The following is a 15,674-nucleotide window of genomic DNA, read 5'->3' on the forward strand; positions in this document are numbered from 1 at the left end:
AGGGCCTGGGAGGACCATCCCTCTCCAGCCTGGTGTGGATTCTCCTTTCCAGGGGCAGCCATGGGCAAGCACAGCAGCAAGCTGGCCCCGGAGATGCTGGATGACCTGGTGAGGAGCACGGAGTTCAGCGAGCAGGAGCTGAAGCAGTGGTACAAGGGCTTCCTCAAGGACTGCCCCACCGGCATCCTCAACCTGGAGGAGTTCCAGCAGCTCTACATCAAGGTGGGCTCCAGCTGGGGCTCTGAGTGCTGCCTGGGGGGCTGGAGCCGAGTTCCCCCTCCTCATTTCAATCCCTCTCCTCTCCTTCCCCGCAGTTCTTCCCCTATGGAGACGCCTCCAAGTTTGCCCAGCACGCTTTCCGCACCTTCGACAAGAACGGGGACGGCACCATCGACTTCAGGGAGTTCATCTGTGCCCTGTCTGTCACCTCCAGGGGCACCTTCGAGCAGAAACTCAACTGGGCCTTCGAGATGTACGACCTGGACGGGGACGGGAAGATCACGCGCCTGGAGATGCTGGAGATCATTGAGGTACTGCCAAGCAGCAGGGATTGTTTGCTTTTCCCAGGCTTTTCATAGATATTGGGTTCCTTTTAGAGTTTTCCTACCCAGAGGAAAGGGTCTGGAAGGTGCTTGATGTGGATCTGATGGAAATGGGTGCCAGCAGGGCAGCATTCCTGTCCCTGTCCCCTGCCTTGTCCCGGGATCTTGTGTCCTTCCAACATTCCCTCTCATTCCCACTCTCACCCTTCTCCAGGCCATTTACAAGATGGTGGGGACTGTGATCATGATGAGGATGAACCAGGACGGGCTGACGCCCCAGCAGCGAGTGGACAAGATCTTCACAAAGATGGACAAGGACAAGGATGACCAGATCTCCCTGGAGGAGTTCAAGGAGGCCGCCAAGAGCGACCCCTCCATTGTCCTGCTCCTGCAGTGTGACATGCAGAAATAGAGCCCTGGCACTCAGGGCTGGACTGGCTGCAGCCAAACTCTGCCCCCTGTGATGGTTTCCATCCCCATTTTCCCCCCATTTGGCCCCAGGCATGAGCCACATTCCATCCCTGCTGCTGCCCCTGCTCCACATTCCTCACCCTCCCAGGGCAGAGCCTGCTCTGGGTGTTGTCAGCATCTCCCACCCTGGAGCTGGACGCCCTCAGCCCCTGGTGTGTCCTGGCTGACCAGGGCCAACTGTTCCCACGTCCCTGTTGTCCCCTCCCTGCTTTTCCCACTGCTCCATTCCCTGATCCTGACTGAGACCACCTCTGGCCCCTTTCTGCTGTTTCCCCCCCTCACTCCATGGTTTGTGATGTCTCCAGGGAGGCTGAAAAGTCCCAAGTCCTGTTCCTGGTCCCTCCTTCACTGGCAATTCTGTGGAGAGGCCAGGGCAGAGTCTTGCACCAGCTTTAGCTCTTCCACCTCTGCTTTTCTTGCTGGGAGCAGCCAGGGTTGGTCTGGACGCTTGAAGTGTCCAAAGTGCCCCATCCCAGAAGCCACCTCCCATCCCATCGGGTGGGTGACACCCACAGCTGCCCTGGGTGCTCTGTGACATTTCTGACCTCCCTGGATGTTGAGGTGACTCCTCCAGTCCCAAACTGGAGGTGGGATCAGGAGTGTGGGTGTGGAAGGCAGGTCCTGGTGCTGCTCCTGGGCGTGTGGCACTGCTGTGGGGACAGCTGGGTGCTGGATGGGGGCTGTGGGGAGGCGGGGATGGCTCCTGTACCTGCTGAGCCTCCTGGCAAAGCTCTGAGGCCACAAGAAACAAATCTGTCTCCTTCCTCCCCGCCCTCAGCCTGCTGCATCCACCCCTCCTGTCCCAGGCTGGTGTTTGGTCTCCTCGTTGTGGTGTTGATGGCTGTGGTGTCTGTTAGGAGATGGTGAAGTCGTTATTTATTTTTTTAATGGAAAAATAAACTGTCCCCTGTGTGTGGTGTCCCCCTCTGGATGGTTTATTGCTGGGCAGCTGACAAGGGGACAGTGAGGTGACAACACTGCACATCTGAGGATATTTTAGGCGTCTCACCTGAGCCCTGTGACACCCCAAGGGGCGGAGGAACCCTTGGGGGCAGCACGGTGAGGCTCAGGCTGGGCAGCCTTGAAGGTGGGAGGAAGTGAAATCTTTCAGTCATGCAGGCAGCTCCAGGGAAGAGAATGTCACTTTTGGGGTGGGGAGGCTCAGACCCCAAACCTCCCTGGAAATGGTTTAATTGTCAGCCAGGAGCTGTGCCCTTCCCTCAGGGCTGGTGGCTTTGTCCCAGGCTCCATCTGCCATCAACTGGGACCTGCTCTCGGTGCATCTTTGTCCTTCTCTTCTCCACCCCCATCTTCCCTGCACAGATTTTCCTCTGGCCTTTCTTCTCCCTCGGCAGCCTGCACACAGACAGTGACTGTTGCTAAGGAGCTCTCACCAAATTTTTAATCCTTCTCTGCAATCAGCCCGGCAGCGCTGGCTCCCGGGCAGCAGCGCTGGCTCCCAGCTCGCCCCATCCCACCTGGATCCCGCAATTCCTGCGTCCTGCAGCTGCCAGCACCGCAGCACGGGGGTGGGAGGGTGCCAAAGCCACGGCAGGGGGTTTTATTTTTAGGAGTGCTGCTGATGGGAGAGCTCTGCACCTCGGCTTTGGCCGCTGTGCTCTCCAGGAGCGCGCGTGTGAGCTCGCAGTGCCTGGGGAGAGGGAACGGGGCAGGTTGTCCCACCCTGTAGGAGCTGGGGACGTGCCAGGGCTGCTGCCTGAAAGGGCAGAGACTCAAAAGCTCGGGAGAGAACGCCAAGAATAGCCTGGTGCTCCCGGGGCCCTCCAAGCTCCTGCTCCCCTGGGGCCACCCCAAAGGAAGTTCAGGTGTTTCCCAGCACAAAAGGCCCTGGGGAGGGGAAGTCTGTGAGGCTGAAATGATGAATCCCCAAAGGGTTTGGGGTTCCTGGAGCACACAGCTTCCCCTGGCTCAGCTCTGCTGCTGGGACCTCGGTGCCAGTGGGGTGGTCTCATGGACAGGGACATGGGGGTCCCCGAGGCTGGAGTCTGGGAGGGTTTTTCTTTAGCTGGAGCGCAGGGATTTGGGTAAAACCCTGTTCTGGGAGCTGCCCTGTTCCAGGTGAGCTCCTCCATCCCTCACCCCTTCCTGGCTCTTGGGTTTTGGTCTCTGGGCTGCCTCCCCTGCTCTCCAAGGGCTGCGGGGGGTCTGCTGGTGGTGGTGGAATTTTTAACCTGAGCTGCATGTGCAGCTCCCAGTGGGTGAATAACACCTGGCACAGGTCACCCTGGCACGGAGCAGGGCCCCACCACCCCTCTGTCCCCCCCGATGCCACCACCCTGGCTGCTCCATCCTCTCCAGCCCCCAGCTCTGGCCACCCTCGTGCTCCTCCCGGTGCTCTCAGCGATGGCCAAACCCCAGAGCCCCGCGGCTTGGGACAAGCTGCTGTCCCGCAGCGCTGCCCCATCGCTCCTGCTCCGTGTCACCTTTGTCCCCAGCCCCTTCCCCTCGCTCCCGAGCGCTCGCTGCCCCCGGCGCTGCCTCTGCCCTGCACCGGGGGCTCCCTCCTCAATTCCCCGGGGGGGAGCGCGGCGGCGGCGAGGAGCGCTCGGTGCCGAAGAGGTTAATGCGTGTCCCGGTGGATTCAAAGCCCGGAGCTTCATGGGATGCCTTATAAAGCGCGTTCCGCCGGGCCGGCCCCGGCTCCGGGAGCTCCCGGGACGCGTGGAGCCGCGGCCGCGCACGGACCGGAGCCGCCGGTGCCCCGGAGCCGCCGCGCCATGGAACCGCCGGGCCCCGCCGGGGCTCCGGGGCGGCCCTGGGATGAAGCCAAGGCTTTCTACGACAACCTCGCCCCCAAGAAGAAGCCCAAATCGGTGAGAGCCCCCGAGGCGCCGCGCAGCGCTCCCGCCCGCGGGGGGAAGCAGCCCCCGCCCCGCCGGCCCCTTCTCCCGCGGGTGTCCCTGGGCTCTGCAGGTGTCCCCTCTCCTGCGGGTTCCCGGGCTCCTCCTGGGTGCCCCGGGCTCCTCCTGGGTGCCTCATCTCCTCCGGACTCCCCCATGGAACCCCCCGGGTGTCTGTGGGTGCCCCATCTCCTCCAGGCTCTCTGGGGTCCCTCCCGGTGCCCCATTTCCTCCACGTGTTTTGGGGCGCCCCCCGAGTCTCCTCCAGGTTTTGTGGGGTCCCCCCGCGGTGTCTCTGGTGTTTCTTTGACCCCTTGCCTCCATCCAGGTCCTTGGGGATGCCCTGGCTCTCCCTTGGGTCACCCTTGGGTGCCTGGGGTCTCTCTGGGGTCCCGCGGGTCCCTGTGGTGCTCCTGGACCCTCCCGGGCTGAGGTGTCCTTGCAGAGTGGCCCCATGAGCTGCGGGGCCCTGCCGGGGACAGCAGGGGTGGCACTGACCGAGCCGGGGGACCCTGGGGGTGTCACAGCGGGCAGCTGTCCCTGCCGGGCTGGGCTGCTCCGGGAGATTACAGGGAAAGCCTGGCTTATCTACCGAGGGCTGAGCCTGCGGGGTTTAAACACGGGAGAGCCTGGGAGTGTCCCGGAATAGCTGCGGGAGAGCGGGGCTGGCAGGCGGGCCGGGCTGGGGCTGTGCCCGGGCCGGGCTGGGGGCTCTGCCTGGGCCGGGCTGGCCCTGTCCCTGCAGCCTCTGAGCCCCCCCAGCCACAGCCACCCTCAGGGCTGTGGGACCCCCAAAACCCGGGGTCTGGCAGAGGCGCTGCCCACGGCGAGGTTGAGGTGACAGCTGGCACCTTCCGTGGCAAAGCTCTGCGTGTCACCTCTCCAGGAGGGGACACGGCCGAGCCCTCGCTTGGGGCAGCCCTTGTGCTTTCAGAGTGCCAGCCCTGGCCTGGACCCGCTGCCAGCTCACGCTGCTGCCGCCTGTGCCCTTCCCAGAGGAGAGGCACAGCCTGGCTGGTGGCAGGATGCAGCCGCTTGTCTTTCCTGCCGTGCTTTGCTCACGGATGTCAGCCCGGGCTCCTCCTCTTCCTCTCCGCTCTGACCAGTGACCCATGCCTGTACATCCCAGTAACCCATCCCTGCACATCCCAGTGACCCATCCCTGCACTTCCCAGTGACCCATCCCTGTACATCCCAGTTAACCCATCCCTGTACATCCCAGTTAACCCATCCCTGTACATCCCAGTTAACCCATCCCTGTACATCCCAGTGACCCATCCCTGTACATCCCAGTGACCCATCCCTGTACATCCCAGTTAACCCATCCCTGTACATCCCAGTGACCCACCCCTGTACATCCCAGTTAACCCATCCCAGTACATCCCAGTGACCCATCCCTGCCGTACAGCTGGGGAAACTGAGGCACGGGGGGCTTTGCAAGGCGAGGTGCAGGCGCTCACACCCCCGGAGCTGGGGAGGGTGGGCTGGGGGTGGTGCCAGGGGCTGTGCCCCCTCCTCTGGGGCAGGCTGGGGGTGGTGCCAGGGGCTGTGCCCCCTCCTCTGGGGCAGGCTGGGGTCCCCGTGCCCGCCAGCTCAGCTGCCCTCACACCGCCAGGCAGCTGCCAGCCCGTGATGGATGGCTGCAGGGCGCTTTTCTGCAGTATAAATAATGTTCTTGGAAAACTCTGAGCCAGCCTGGCCATCGCCCTGAACTTTAATCTGATCCCGAGCAGGGGGCTCGTGGGGCTCCTTCAGGAAATGGGGTTTGGTGTCGTCTGTCTGTCTGTCCTCCTGAAAAAACAGGAGCAGGAGGGAGCTGGGGGGTGACAGGAGAAAAGGGGATTTTGGGGAGCTGTTCCTGGCTGGGGAATGGGTGGATGGGGCATTCCTGCTCTGCAGTGGTCGAAGCTGTTCCCAGGGCTGCTCCAGCTCCTGCCAGGGAGGTCAGGGGTGAGACCTGTCACCCTCCAGCAATGCTGGAAATGTCCCCCAGCCTCTCTGGTGACAGCGGGGGGGTCAGGGGGGGCTGGTTTTCTGCTGGCTCCCTTCCTCCGGGCACGCTGCTCCTCCCATGTGCCCGATTTTTGGGATGCTGTTGCTGGAGTGGGGACTGTGCTTGTCCCCGGAGCAAACCCTTCCCTTTCTGTGACCAAAATCCACCTCTGAATATTAAATTAATCACACCAATTTGGTCTTCTGCAGCATCCAGGGAAGTGCCTGGGGCCGCCAGAATTCCCACAGGATTTTGGGATGGACTTGGGTTCAGCTCCAGGCGGCTCAAAAGGGTCAGGGGGTGCAGAATGGGGTCCCCACTGTGGCTGCAGGGGTGACGTTTTGGGGTTGGGTGGCTCTGTGGGCACCTGTGGCTCGTGGCTGGGAGTTCACGGTCCCACTGCGCATCCTGGGAGCTGTGGGATTTCCAAATCTGCCTCTAATCCTTGGGGGGCTGCTCAGGATTTGCATCCGATTAGAGCAGCGGTTTAAGGGCTGCCAGCTGTTGGATGCGCAGGGAGAGAATTGGGCTGGTTCCAATTTCAACTCCTGAAATACACCTTTACCCCAAAACTGGGCGGTTTGGGGTCTGGCATGGGGTTTGCACTCGATGGGGGCTGCTGGAAAGGCATTTTTACACTCCTGAGGTGGGGTTTGGACCTCGTGCACCTCCTGGAGCTGTGACAGTGGCTGATGTTCCTCTGCAGAGGGCTGGGCTGGCAGGACGTGTCCCTGGTTGTCCCCCCTGTTTGGTTGACCCTGGGGACAGACCCAGGACTGGGATGGGACCTTGTTCCCATCCTGTTCATCCTCCTTTTAACCCATCTTGCTGGAGGTTCAGGCCGGGGCTGGCTCTGACCTTCCCACGGGAAGGGACAGGAGCTCACCAGGAATCCCCAGGCAGAAAATTCAGTTGGATTCGGCTGAGCAGAGCCTCGTGGTGGATGAGCTTTCGCTGACCTTGGCTGACCTTGGCTGCTGCTCTGAGGGGAAAAAAGAGTTTGTGATTCAGCCCAAACCCCGCAGGGCTGGGGCAGCAGGAGGCAGGGGTGGGATGGGGGCTGTGGGACCAAACCCGTCCCAGTCAGGACTGGGAGTGGGACCCCTCCCCTGCACACATTTCCTCTTACAAAAAAAGAGTGTTTGCCTTGGAACATCACAATTTCTGGGCAAAAGTGGGGTTGGGTGGGTTGTTTGCAGCACTCAGAAGGAGGATTTGAGGTGCTGCGGTTCCTGAGGTTTTTTAAAGCTCATTTTTGAGTGCTGTAATGACCATCTGCAGCACTAATGGGGACGGAGAGGCGTCCAAACAACCTCGAGGAGGGAACGCTTCCAAATGAAACCTCCACTCGAAAGAAATGTCAGGCTGCAGCTCCCTCCTCGCAGCGCAGAATCGCCTCTTTTTCCAAATGTCAGCATTTCCCAGGGAACAGCAGGGCCCTGCCGGAGCTGGGAGCTGCTTTAGCACCCGGGTGAGACCTTCCTGCCCCGAGAGCTCCGAAAGGTGCAAATCTTCCCTGACAGGACCCGGCAGGTCCCGTTCCCAGGGGCTCCAGCAGCCCACGCCGGGGCAGAGCCCGGCCTGGAGCTGAGGGTTATTTTTATTGCTGTGTTTATTGCCTCTTAAATGAACCTCCCCCAGGGCTGGTGCCTTTCAGAGGCGGGGAAGGGACCTTGAGCAGCCGGGGCTGTTGTGCAAGGTGCAGGAGGTGTGTGCTAGGGGGGAGAGGGAGATGGAAATTCCCTCCGGGCACCTGGCTTGGCTCAAACATCCTCCTCAGCCCCTTGGACACGCCTCGGTGCTGTCACCTCTGCGCTGCTGAGCTGTTTTCTCTCCTGGGAATCTCCTCCAGGGCTGACCCTGCTCCAGGATCAGGGAGGAAACACCTGCAAGATTTCCTTGTGCCCTTTTTCCTTACCTTGGAGCAGGGGGACTCCAGCTAACGGCCGGATGTCCCGAGACCTTTCAGAGTTATTAATATTTGCAGCTAATAAATGGCCCATGACACCAGAGTTATTAATTAATGAGCTGAAGTGGCTTGGCCCGTGACCAGTTAATTGCTGACGCTCCTTGGGGACCTGGCTGGTGCTGGTGTCGTGGATCAGACCCTGCCTGTCCTGGGGGCTGTTCCCCTGCTTTTCCTAAAAGAGCCACTTCCAAAATGGACCCAATTCTCCTGAAAATGCCATGGGAAAGGGACCCCTGTGGCTGCAGTGATCTCCTCAACCCGAGCTAATCTGGGTCTCGTCCTGCTCGCCCGCTGTTTAATCGCTTTGCTGGGGATTTGGGGGATTTTGGGGATGGATGCAGCCTTTGGAGAGGTGCCTGGGATGGAGCCGGTGCTGGGAATGGCGTGGAGGCTCCCAGTGACTCATTCCTGGGTGGGGCTGGGAGCAGAGGGAGCCCCGGGGCCAGCCCAGCCCTGCGGGGAGCAGATCCCAGCGTGGATGGGGCACCTCAGCCCTGCTCCTGGAAGGTTCAGCCCTGGCAGGGTGGGAGCTTGAACTTTGGAGCACCTGGGTGTGCGGAGCAGCTGGAGGAGGCGGCCTCCACCCTGGGCAAATGGCATTGCCCGAGGATTACTCATGGCACAGAGGATCCTGGAAGTCCCAGGGGAGCAGGGGGTGAGGCGTTCCTGCAGTGCCAGGATTCCTCAGAGACCCCCCAAGCCCTGTTCTTGTTGAACTGAACTCCTCTGTAGGGGACAGGGCTGCCTGTGCCACTGTCCCTCTGCAGGATTTGCTGTCCTGGCAGCCAGGACTGCTCACTGGCCGTCGGTAATTAACTTATTTTTGTGCTTGCCAGTGAGTGATGGGGATTAACACCCTCCCTGCCCTGCGAGGGGAGAGAGGGAGGACGGGTGGGGGTCAGGACGAGCGTGACTTTCCCGCTGTCCCCTCTGTCCCTGCCAAGTCCCCTGGAGGCGCCTCCTGGGCTTCAGCTGGAGCAGGTTTAGGGTTTGGGTTTTGGATGGAGCCTCCAACGTTAATAACAATGACTCAGAACTGGTTGCCTGCACCACCTGTTTGTCACATTTCCACCCACAATTACTGCACCGAGCGTTTGGAGGGGCTGAGCTGGCGCGGGCTGCTCCTCACAGCTGGACGGAGCCGCGGGATGCGGATCTGGCTCAGCCTGGCTGGGGAGAGGGGTGGGAAAAGCTGCAGAAATTCCTTCTGAAGGGCTTCAGCGGGGTCTGCAGGGCTTCAGCGGGGTCTGGGTGGGCTTCAGCGGGGTCTGCAGGGGTTCAGTGAGGTCTGCAGGGGTGCTGGGAGCCTGCGTGGAGTGGGAGGGCTGGCAGTGGGGTCTGAGTGTCCCAGATGTGCAGGGATGGAGCAGCAGTGGGGTCTGAGTGTCCCAGATGTGGGGATGGAGCAGCAGTGGGGTCTGGGTGTCCCAGATGTGCAGGGATGGAGCAGCAGTGGGGTCTGAGTGTCCCAGATGTGCAGGGATGGAGCAGCAGTGGGGTCTGAGTGTCCCAGATGTGGGGATGGAGCAGCAGTGGGGTCTGAGTGTCCCAGATGTGCAGGGATGGCTGGCACTGGAGTCTGAGTGTCCCAGATGTTCAGGGAGGGCTGGCAGTGGGGTCTGAGTGTTCCAGATGTGGGGAAGGAGCAGCAGCGGGGTCTGAGTGTCCCAGATGTGGGGATGGAGGGTCAGGGCTCCATCTGCCGAAGCTCCAGGGGCTCCGTTGCTCCCCAGATCATTTCAGAGGCATCACCCGCCTCGTGCTGGCAGTGAACAGACCCCAGCCCGGGCTGGGGGCAGGCGCTGCCCCCCTGATTCGCCCCCTGCCCACAGCCCAAGCCCGAGAACGCCATCACCATCGCCGTGTCCTCGCGGGCGCTGTTCCGCATGGAGGAGGAGCAGAAGATCTACGCGGAGCAGGGCGTGGAGGCCTACGTGAAATACCAGCTGGACCACGAGAACGAGCCCTTCCTCCCCGGGGCCGCCTTCCCCTTCGTCAAGGTGAGCTGCTCCCCAAAAATTCCGGGGAGAGGAGAGAGCTGGCGCGGGGCCGGGATGGGCACGAGCAGCGGGGCAGGAGGGACGGAGCCACGGAGCAAAGAGGTGTCCCCACGGTGCTGCAGGCTCTGGAGGCAGTGAACGCTCAGCTCCGGGAGCTCTACCCCGACAGCGAGGAGCTCTTCGACATCGTCCTCATGACCAACAACCACGCCCAGGTCGGCGTCCGCCTGATCAACAGCATCAACCACTACGGTGAGGTGGAGACAAAGCTGTCCTTTGGGTGGTGTCATTGCTTGGCACCAAGAAAAAGAGAGGTTTTTTCCCCATTTTTCCCCATTTTTCCCCATTTTCCCCCATTTTCCCCCATTTTTCCCCATTTTCCCCCCATTTTCCCCCATTTTCCCCCATTTTCCCCCGTTTTTCCCCGTTCTTTCCCCGTTTTCCCCCATTTTCCCCCATTTTCCCCCATTTTCCCCCATTTTCCCCCATTTTCCCCCATTTTTCCCCATTTTTCCCCATTTTTCCCCATTTTTTCCCCATTTTTCCCCATTTTTCCCCATTTTTCCCCATTTTTCCCCATTTTTCCCCATTTTTCCCCATTTTTCCCCATTTTTCCCCCATTTTTCCCCATTTTTCCCCATTTTTCCCCTGCTCCTCCCAGATTTTCTGGGTGTTGAGCAGGAACTGGCTGCTGGCCAGCCAAGATGAACCCCAGTCCTTCCTGCACCCAGGCTGGGCTTGGGGGGCTCACCCAGGCTCACCCCGGGGTCCCTCTTGCCCTCAGATCTGTTCATCGAGAGGTTCTGCATGACGGGAGGGAACAGCCCCATCTGTTACCTCAAGGCCTACCACACCAACCTCTACCTCTCCTCCGACTCCGAGAAAGTGAGTGGGGCCATTGAAGAGGGTGAGTCTGGGGTCCAGCTCAGGGGGGGCGGCGGGGGGAGCCCTCAGGGGGATGATCCCAGGGGGGATAATTCCGATATCCACGTCCCTAAGCTGCCACGCGCTCAAGGTTTGCCTGGTGCTCCAGAGAGCCTCCAGTTTCCATAGAAATGAGCTTTTCCTCCAGCTCTGCAGCTCTCCCGAGGCAAAGGCGGCGTTTTCCCTCCTTAATTCCAGTATGCAAAGGATGATTTGTCGGCTGGGGGTTTGTTTTGGCCGCGGGCGCTCCCGGGCGCGTTTTCCCTGCGGCGCTTCGCTCCCGGCCCGTCGCGCTTTGCTTCACTCCTCAGTGGCTGAGCCACGAGGACGCGGCCTTGGGTAAGTGCCACCTCTCCCCTCGTGCCCAGGGATTGCTGCAGCCACCATCTTCAGCCCCAGCAGGGACCTGGAGGTGTCGGAGAAGCAGCTGCGGGTGGCGTTCGACGGCGACGCCGTGCTCTTCTCGGACGAGTCGGAGCAGATCGTGAAGGCTCACGGGCTGGACATGTTCTTCGAGCACGAGAAGGCGCACGAGAACAAGCCCCTGGCACAGGTAGGGCTGGGCTGAGGGCAGGAGGAGGCTCTGGGAGAGAGGCAGCCCTCATGGGATGCTCCCAGCTCTGGGATGGAGCTGGAGTGGGCTGCAAGGCGGGGTAGGGATGGCTCTGGGGTCATTTTTTGGGGGTGGGCAGCTCACAGGGTTGAAGGGGTGGCAACTGGAGTTTTTGTTTTTCTCCCGGTAGCTTCAGTCGGTGTCTCGGCTGCCTTGGTTGGTCCTGGCTAGGGGTGCACCTACGTATCCCCCTGCCCAAGCAACTCCGGCAAAGCTACCAAGCACAGGCAACACTTAACAAGCTTAATTATAGTGATATTCAGCTCTTAGCAGTGATCAGCTCTTTTGCAGTGATTCTCAGCTCATGAGCTTGCTAAGGTGCCTTGGCAGACACAGGGAGAGAGAGGAGAAGCGCTGTGTGGAGTTCCACAGATGAATCTTTATTAGCTTCTTCCGTGAAGGGTTCCAGGGACAGCTCTTCTACTGAGCTGGGGAAAAGTGGGGTTTTTATAGGGTACCGAGGTTTTGAAAAGGGGTCCAATAGTATTAGTCGGGGTAGAAAGTGACAGATTGTCTTACAGGGAGATAAGCGAGGGTCCAAGCGTGGGAGAAGGGTTATTTTGGCCTCGTCACCATGACCAGGCATTTCTGCCCTTAGGCAACTGATCACCAGAGAGGCCTACCAGGCCTCACGGCTGCAACATGGAGTGACATCAAGGTTTCTTCTCACCCCACCAGGGTCCCCTGAAGGGTTTCCTGGAGGCGCTGGGGAAGCTGCAGAAGAAATTCTACTCCAAGGGGCTGCGGCTGGAGTGCCCCATCCGCACGTACCTGGTGACGGCGCGCAGCGCGGCCAGCTCGGGCGCCCGCGCCCTAAAGACTCTGCGCAGCTGGGGCCTGGAGACGGACGAGGCTCTGTTCCTGGCGGGGGCTCCCAAGGGTCCCCTGCTCAGGAAGATTCGTCCCCACATCTTCTTCGACGACCAGATGTTCCACGTGGAGGGCGCGCAGGAGATGGGCGCCGTGGCGGCGCACGTGCCCTACGGCGTGGCACAGAGGCACCGGAGGCAGGAGGAGGAGAAGCAGCAGAGCCCCAACAGCAAATAGAGGGGTGGGAGAGGGGGAAAATCCCCACGTGGATCCCATCCACGCCCCTGCTCCAGTTGGTTGTGGGAGCGGGAGGTCATCGTCCCCCAGTTAGGGGCAGGGAGGGCTCCCTCGGTGCCTCTGCTCGTGGGGGTGTCGTGGCTTTGTCCCTGCTCCTCGTGGGGCTGTTGTGGCTTTGTCCCTGCTCCTCGTGGGGCTGTTGTGGCTTTGTCCCTGCTCCTCGTGGGGCTGTTGTGGCTTTGTCCCTGCTCCTCGTGGGGCTGTTGTGGCTTTGTCCCTGCTCCTCGAGGGGCTGGAGGCTCCTCGGTGCCAGGGGAGGTTTTTCCAGCTCGTTCGTGCTTCAGGCGAAACCCCTCGAGGATGGGTCTGCCCTGTGTGGAATCTTTGTGCCAGGCAGGTTTAATTTATTTATTTAAAACCCCCAATGGCTCCTGGCTTTCCCAAGCGGATGTTCAGGCTGAGCTGTTGAAATGGGAAGTTGGGAGCACCCCAAAAACCTTCCAAGCAGCTTTGAAACAAAATTTTGTCCCTTTGAACTGGAATTAAACTGTGATATTTTTCCTTCACACCCCCAGCTGCTGCTCCCCAGCCAGAAAATACTCAGTGTCTGTCCTTTCACCAAGATTTTGCCAGCTTTAATTTGGAAAAATAGAAACAAATACTTAACATATTTAAAAAAAAAAAAAATCCTGTTTCCTGCTTGGAGCTTTGGGCTGGTGTATTGTTGGCCCAGGTTTTTACATTTGGGTTTCACACTTGCATGATTTAGCACTTCAAACTAATAATCTCAGTGAGCATCCAAAGCCCAGCTTGTCCAAGGGCTGCAGACGCATGCCCAGGGCTTGAATTAAGTTAAAAGCAGGCCCTGATATATTAGGGACATCATTTGAAGTCCATTTAGGAAAATCTGCCGAGAATTTCAGCCTGGGGATTTCAATTAAAGGATTTTTTTTCTCCCTTTCTAGGCTGAGCCCATATGAGTTGATAATCTTTTTCTCCTCAGCTTCTCAAAACCTCTGGTGCTTCCTAAAATAGACACCTCTGTCAGCAATGCTGTGAGAGAAGCAAATCTCTGATTAAAAAACAGGATGGGAAATCAATGGGAGAGAAACTGGTGTGAAAATCACACTGACATTTCTGCTCAAAGCCCTGTCCCCGAGGAGACACTCGGGAGGAAAATTGAAAGATTATTTTTTTTCCTTGTGGATTTTCCTTTTCCCCTATTTTTTTTTGTTTGTTTTGTTTTGTTTTTTTGTTTTTGTTTTTGCACGATACCCCACAGCACAGCAGGAGGGATGCTCAGTGTTATCAGACAATTTTCTGATACAAATTCCACTGGCTGAAATTTCCCACGTTGTGTGTCTGGCTCTTTCCAGGGAAGTTTCAGCTCTGACAGGCTGGAGCTGGAGTTATCACCCTTTTGAGGAATATGTAAATAACCAAGCTGGGGATGCCTTCAGTGGCTCCAGACACTTTTCTCATTGCACTAAATCCTGCTCTAGCAGTGAAAAGCAAATTGCACTTTTCTCCCCTCCAAAAAACCATTTCTTTGGCAGACTGTTAACTGTCACATCTGTGTGACAAACACCTCGGAGGGAGGTCTAAAAAATCCAAACAAACAAGCAAAAAAATCTTGGGAGAAATGAGATTCTGAGTGTCACATCCGCCAGCACTCGGGTTTGTAGAAAGGTCCTGCCTTTTTTAATGTGAACAGAAGATTTTGGGATCTGAAGTGGATCTTTTTTGGCAGCTGGGAGGGGAGCACAGCCAGTAAACATTTCCAAGGTGTTTCCTGAAGATGGTGGAAGCCCAGCCAAGCCCGGCTCGTGCAGGAGGAATGGAATTGTCAGGCAGCCCTGGGTGACAGGGCAGGGCGCCAGCAGGACTGGGGACACGGGGACGTGTCCGTGGAATGATCCAGAGGGGCTGGCAGGAGGAGATGGATGCCCAGGGAAGCAATGGGTTGTGTTTTTGGGGAGAACCCTGGATTTTGGTAGATTTTTGCTGCCTCTCCAGGCTCTGAGGCGCACAGGGCTGGGGACAGGGGTTTGGTGACCCTGCTGTGGGTTCTGGCTCCCTGGGAGCTGTGGGGCTCAGGAAATGAACCCCAGGTGAGCCAGACCCTCCCCAAATCCTTCCCAAGCAAGGAGGATTTTCCATTCCCACCCTGGCTGCTCCTTTTGCTTTTATCCACGTGGCTTCTCTGGTTTTTTGGGTTTGTTTTTTTTCTTTTTTCCTCCTCCATAACTACAACTGGAAGACAAGGACTCGCTGCTTGTGTGCTTCCCTGGTGTCCCCTCGGGCTGGGGACTGTCCCCTCGGGCTGGGGACAGTCCCTGTGCCACTCCTGCTGTCCTGGCTGGCCACTGGACTTTTCCTGCTGCGTGTTGTTGCTGTGGATTTCACTTCATTGTCCTCCGGTGGTTTTTTTTTTGCCTTGTTAATGGGATCCCTCGGGGTGTTTTTTCCTTAAATAAACCGTGTTGGTCCCAGCCCCTCTGTGCCCACAGTGAGTGTTTGGTGCAGGGGCTGAGCTTGGAACCTCCCAGGTTTTATGGTGATGGGGTGAGGGTGACAAGAAGGAAAAAAGGAGTTTTGGGGTTTAATGCAATTCAGAAAACGTGATTAAAACTCCCACTTTGGCACTGCAGACCTGTGGGAGGGGCGGGATTCCACCTCAACCACCTCCCTCCGCTTCGTGAGCGCCTTTTGTGGGGCATCTGGGGCTCGTGATGAAACCCTGGATAAAAATACAGCTCGGCAGGAGACTTGTGTCAGCTTGATCTTCTCTCAGCCAGCAGGTGGGAGGCAGCACAGGCTCAGCAGAGGAGATTCACGGCTGCTGAAGCTGCGGCTCCGGCTCCTCCCTGCCAATGAGGGGAGCAGATGGACGCAGGGGAAGCAACAAATTCTCCATCCACCGCCAAATATAGCCAAGGAATGTCCGCAGGCCCCGGGGCAGCATCCCTGCCGTGGGTCTGCATGGAAGGGCTGGATGAGCCCTTTGCTGGAACGCCTTCCCCCAGCCCATCCCCGATCCTGCTGCGTTCTTCCAACAGATGCTTGGAGGGAGGGAAGAAAAAAAATTAAAATAATTAAAATTCCAGCTCAGATTGCAGCCGGGGAAAATCCAGGTGCGTCCATGCAGTGCTGGGAGGTCGGGAGGTCCACGGTGAAGCCAAAAGCTGCAAGGACGAGCCCTTGACACTGAGAGCGGGGAGGGACGGGGGGAGTTTGTGCAGGTGCGTTTGGGA

General features: G+C 58.8%; 2 protein-coding genes across 4 annotated transcripts; both read left to right on the plus strand.

Annotated features, from left to right (window-relative positions):
* Nucleotides 1-54: 54 nt before the first annotated feature.
* Nucleotides 55-992, plus strand: HPCAL4 (hippocalcin like 4). Of its 2 annotated transcripts, XM_063418958.1 has the most exons (3): nt 55-222; nt 315-530; nt 757-992. In XM_063418958.1, the coding sequence occupies exons 1-3, from the start codon at nt 61-63 to the stop codon at nt 952-954; spliced, it is 576 nt and encodes a 191-aa protein (XP_063275028.1). In that variant the 5' UTR covers nt 55-60; the 3' UTR covers nt 955-992. The 2 variants fall into 2 exon arrangements, with proteins under 2 accessions (XP_063275028.1, XP_063275027.1); XM_063418957.1 differs by lacking the exon at nt 315-530 and having other exon boundaries at nt 61-222.
* Nucleotides 993-3,676: 2,684 nt separating this feature from the next.
* On the plus strand, nt 3,677-15,444 carry NT5C1A (5'-nucleotidase, cytosolic IA). 2 transcript variants are annotated; one of them, XM_063418982.1, is made up of 6 exons: nt 3,677-3,847; nt 9,669-9,836; nt 9,959-10,088; nt 10,621-10,721; nt 11,154-11,313; nt 12,052-15,444. In XM_063418982.1, exons 1-6 carry the CDS (start codon nt 3,752-3,754, stop codon nt 12,834-12,836), a joined length of 1,440 nt encoding a protein of 479 aa, XP_063275052.1. In that variant the 5' UTR covers nt 3,677-3,751; the 3' UTR covers nt 12,837-15,444. The 2 variants fall into 2 exon arrangements, with proteins under 2 accessions (XP_063275052.1, XP_063275053.1); XM_063418983.1 differs by having other exon boundaries at nt 10,621-10,743; nt 11,129-11,313; nt 12,052-12,566.
* The last annotated feature ends 230 nt before the right edge of the window (nt 15,445-15,674 follow it).

The sequence above is a fragment of the Prinia subflava genome, chromosome 24 (genome assembly GCF_021018805.1).
Source record: "Prinia subflava isolate CZ2003 ecotype Zambia chromosome 24, Cam_Psub_1.2, whole genome shotgun sequence".
Classification (NCBI taxonomy): domain Eukaryota; kingdom Metazoa; phylum Chordata; class Aves; order Passeriformes; family Cisticolidae; genus Prinia; species Prinia subflava.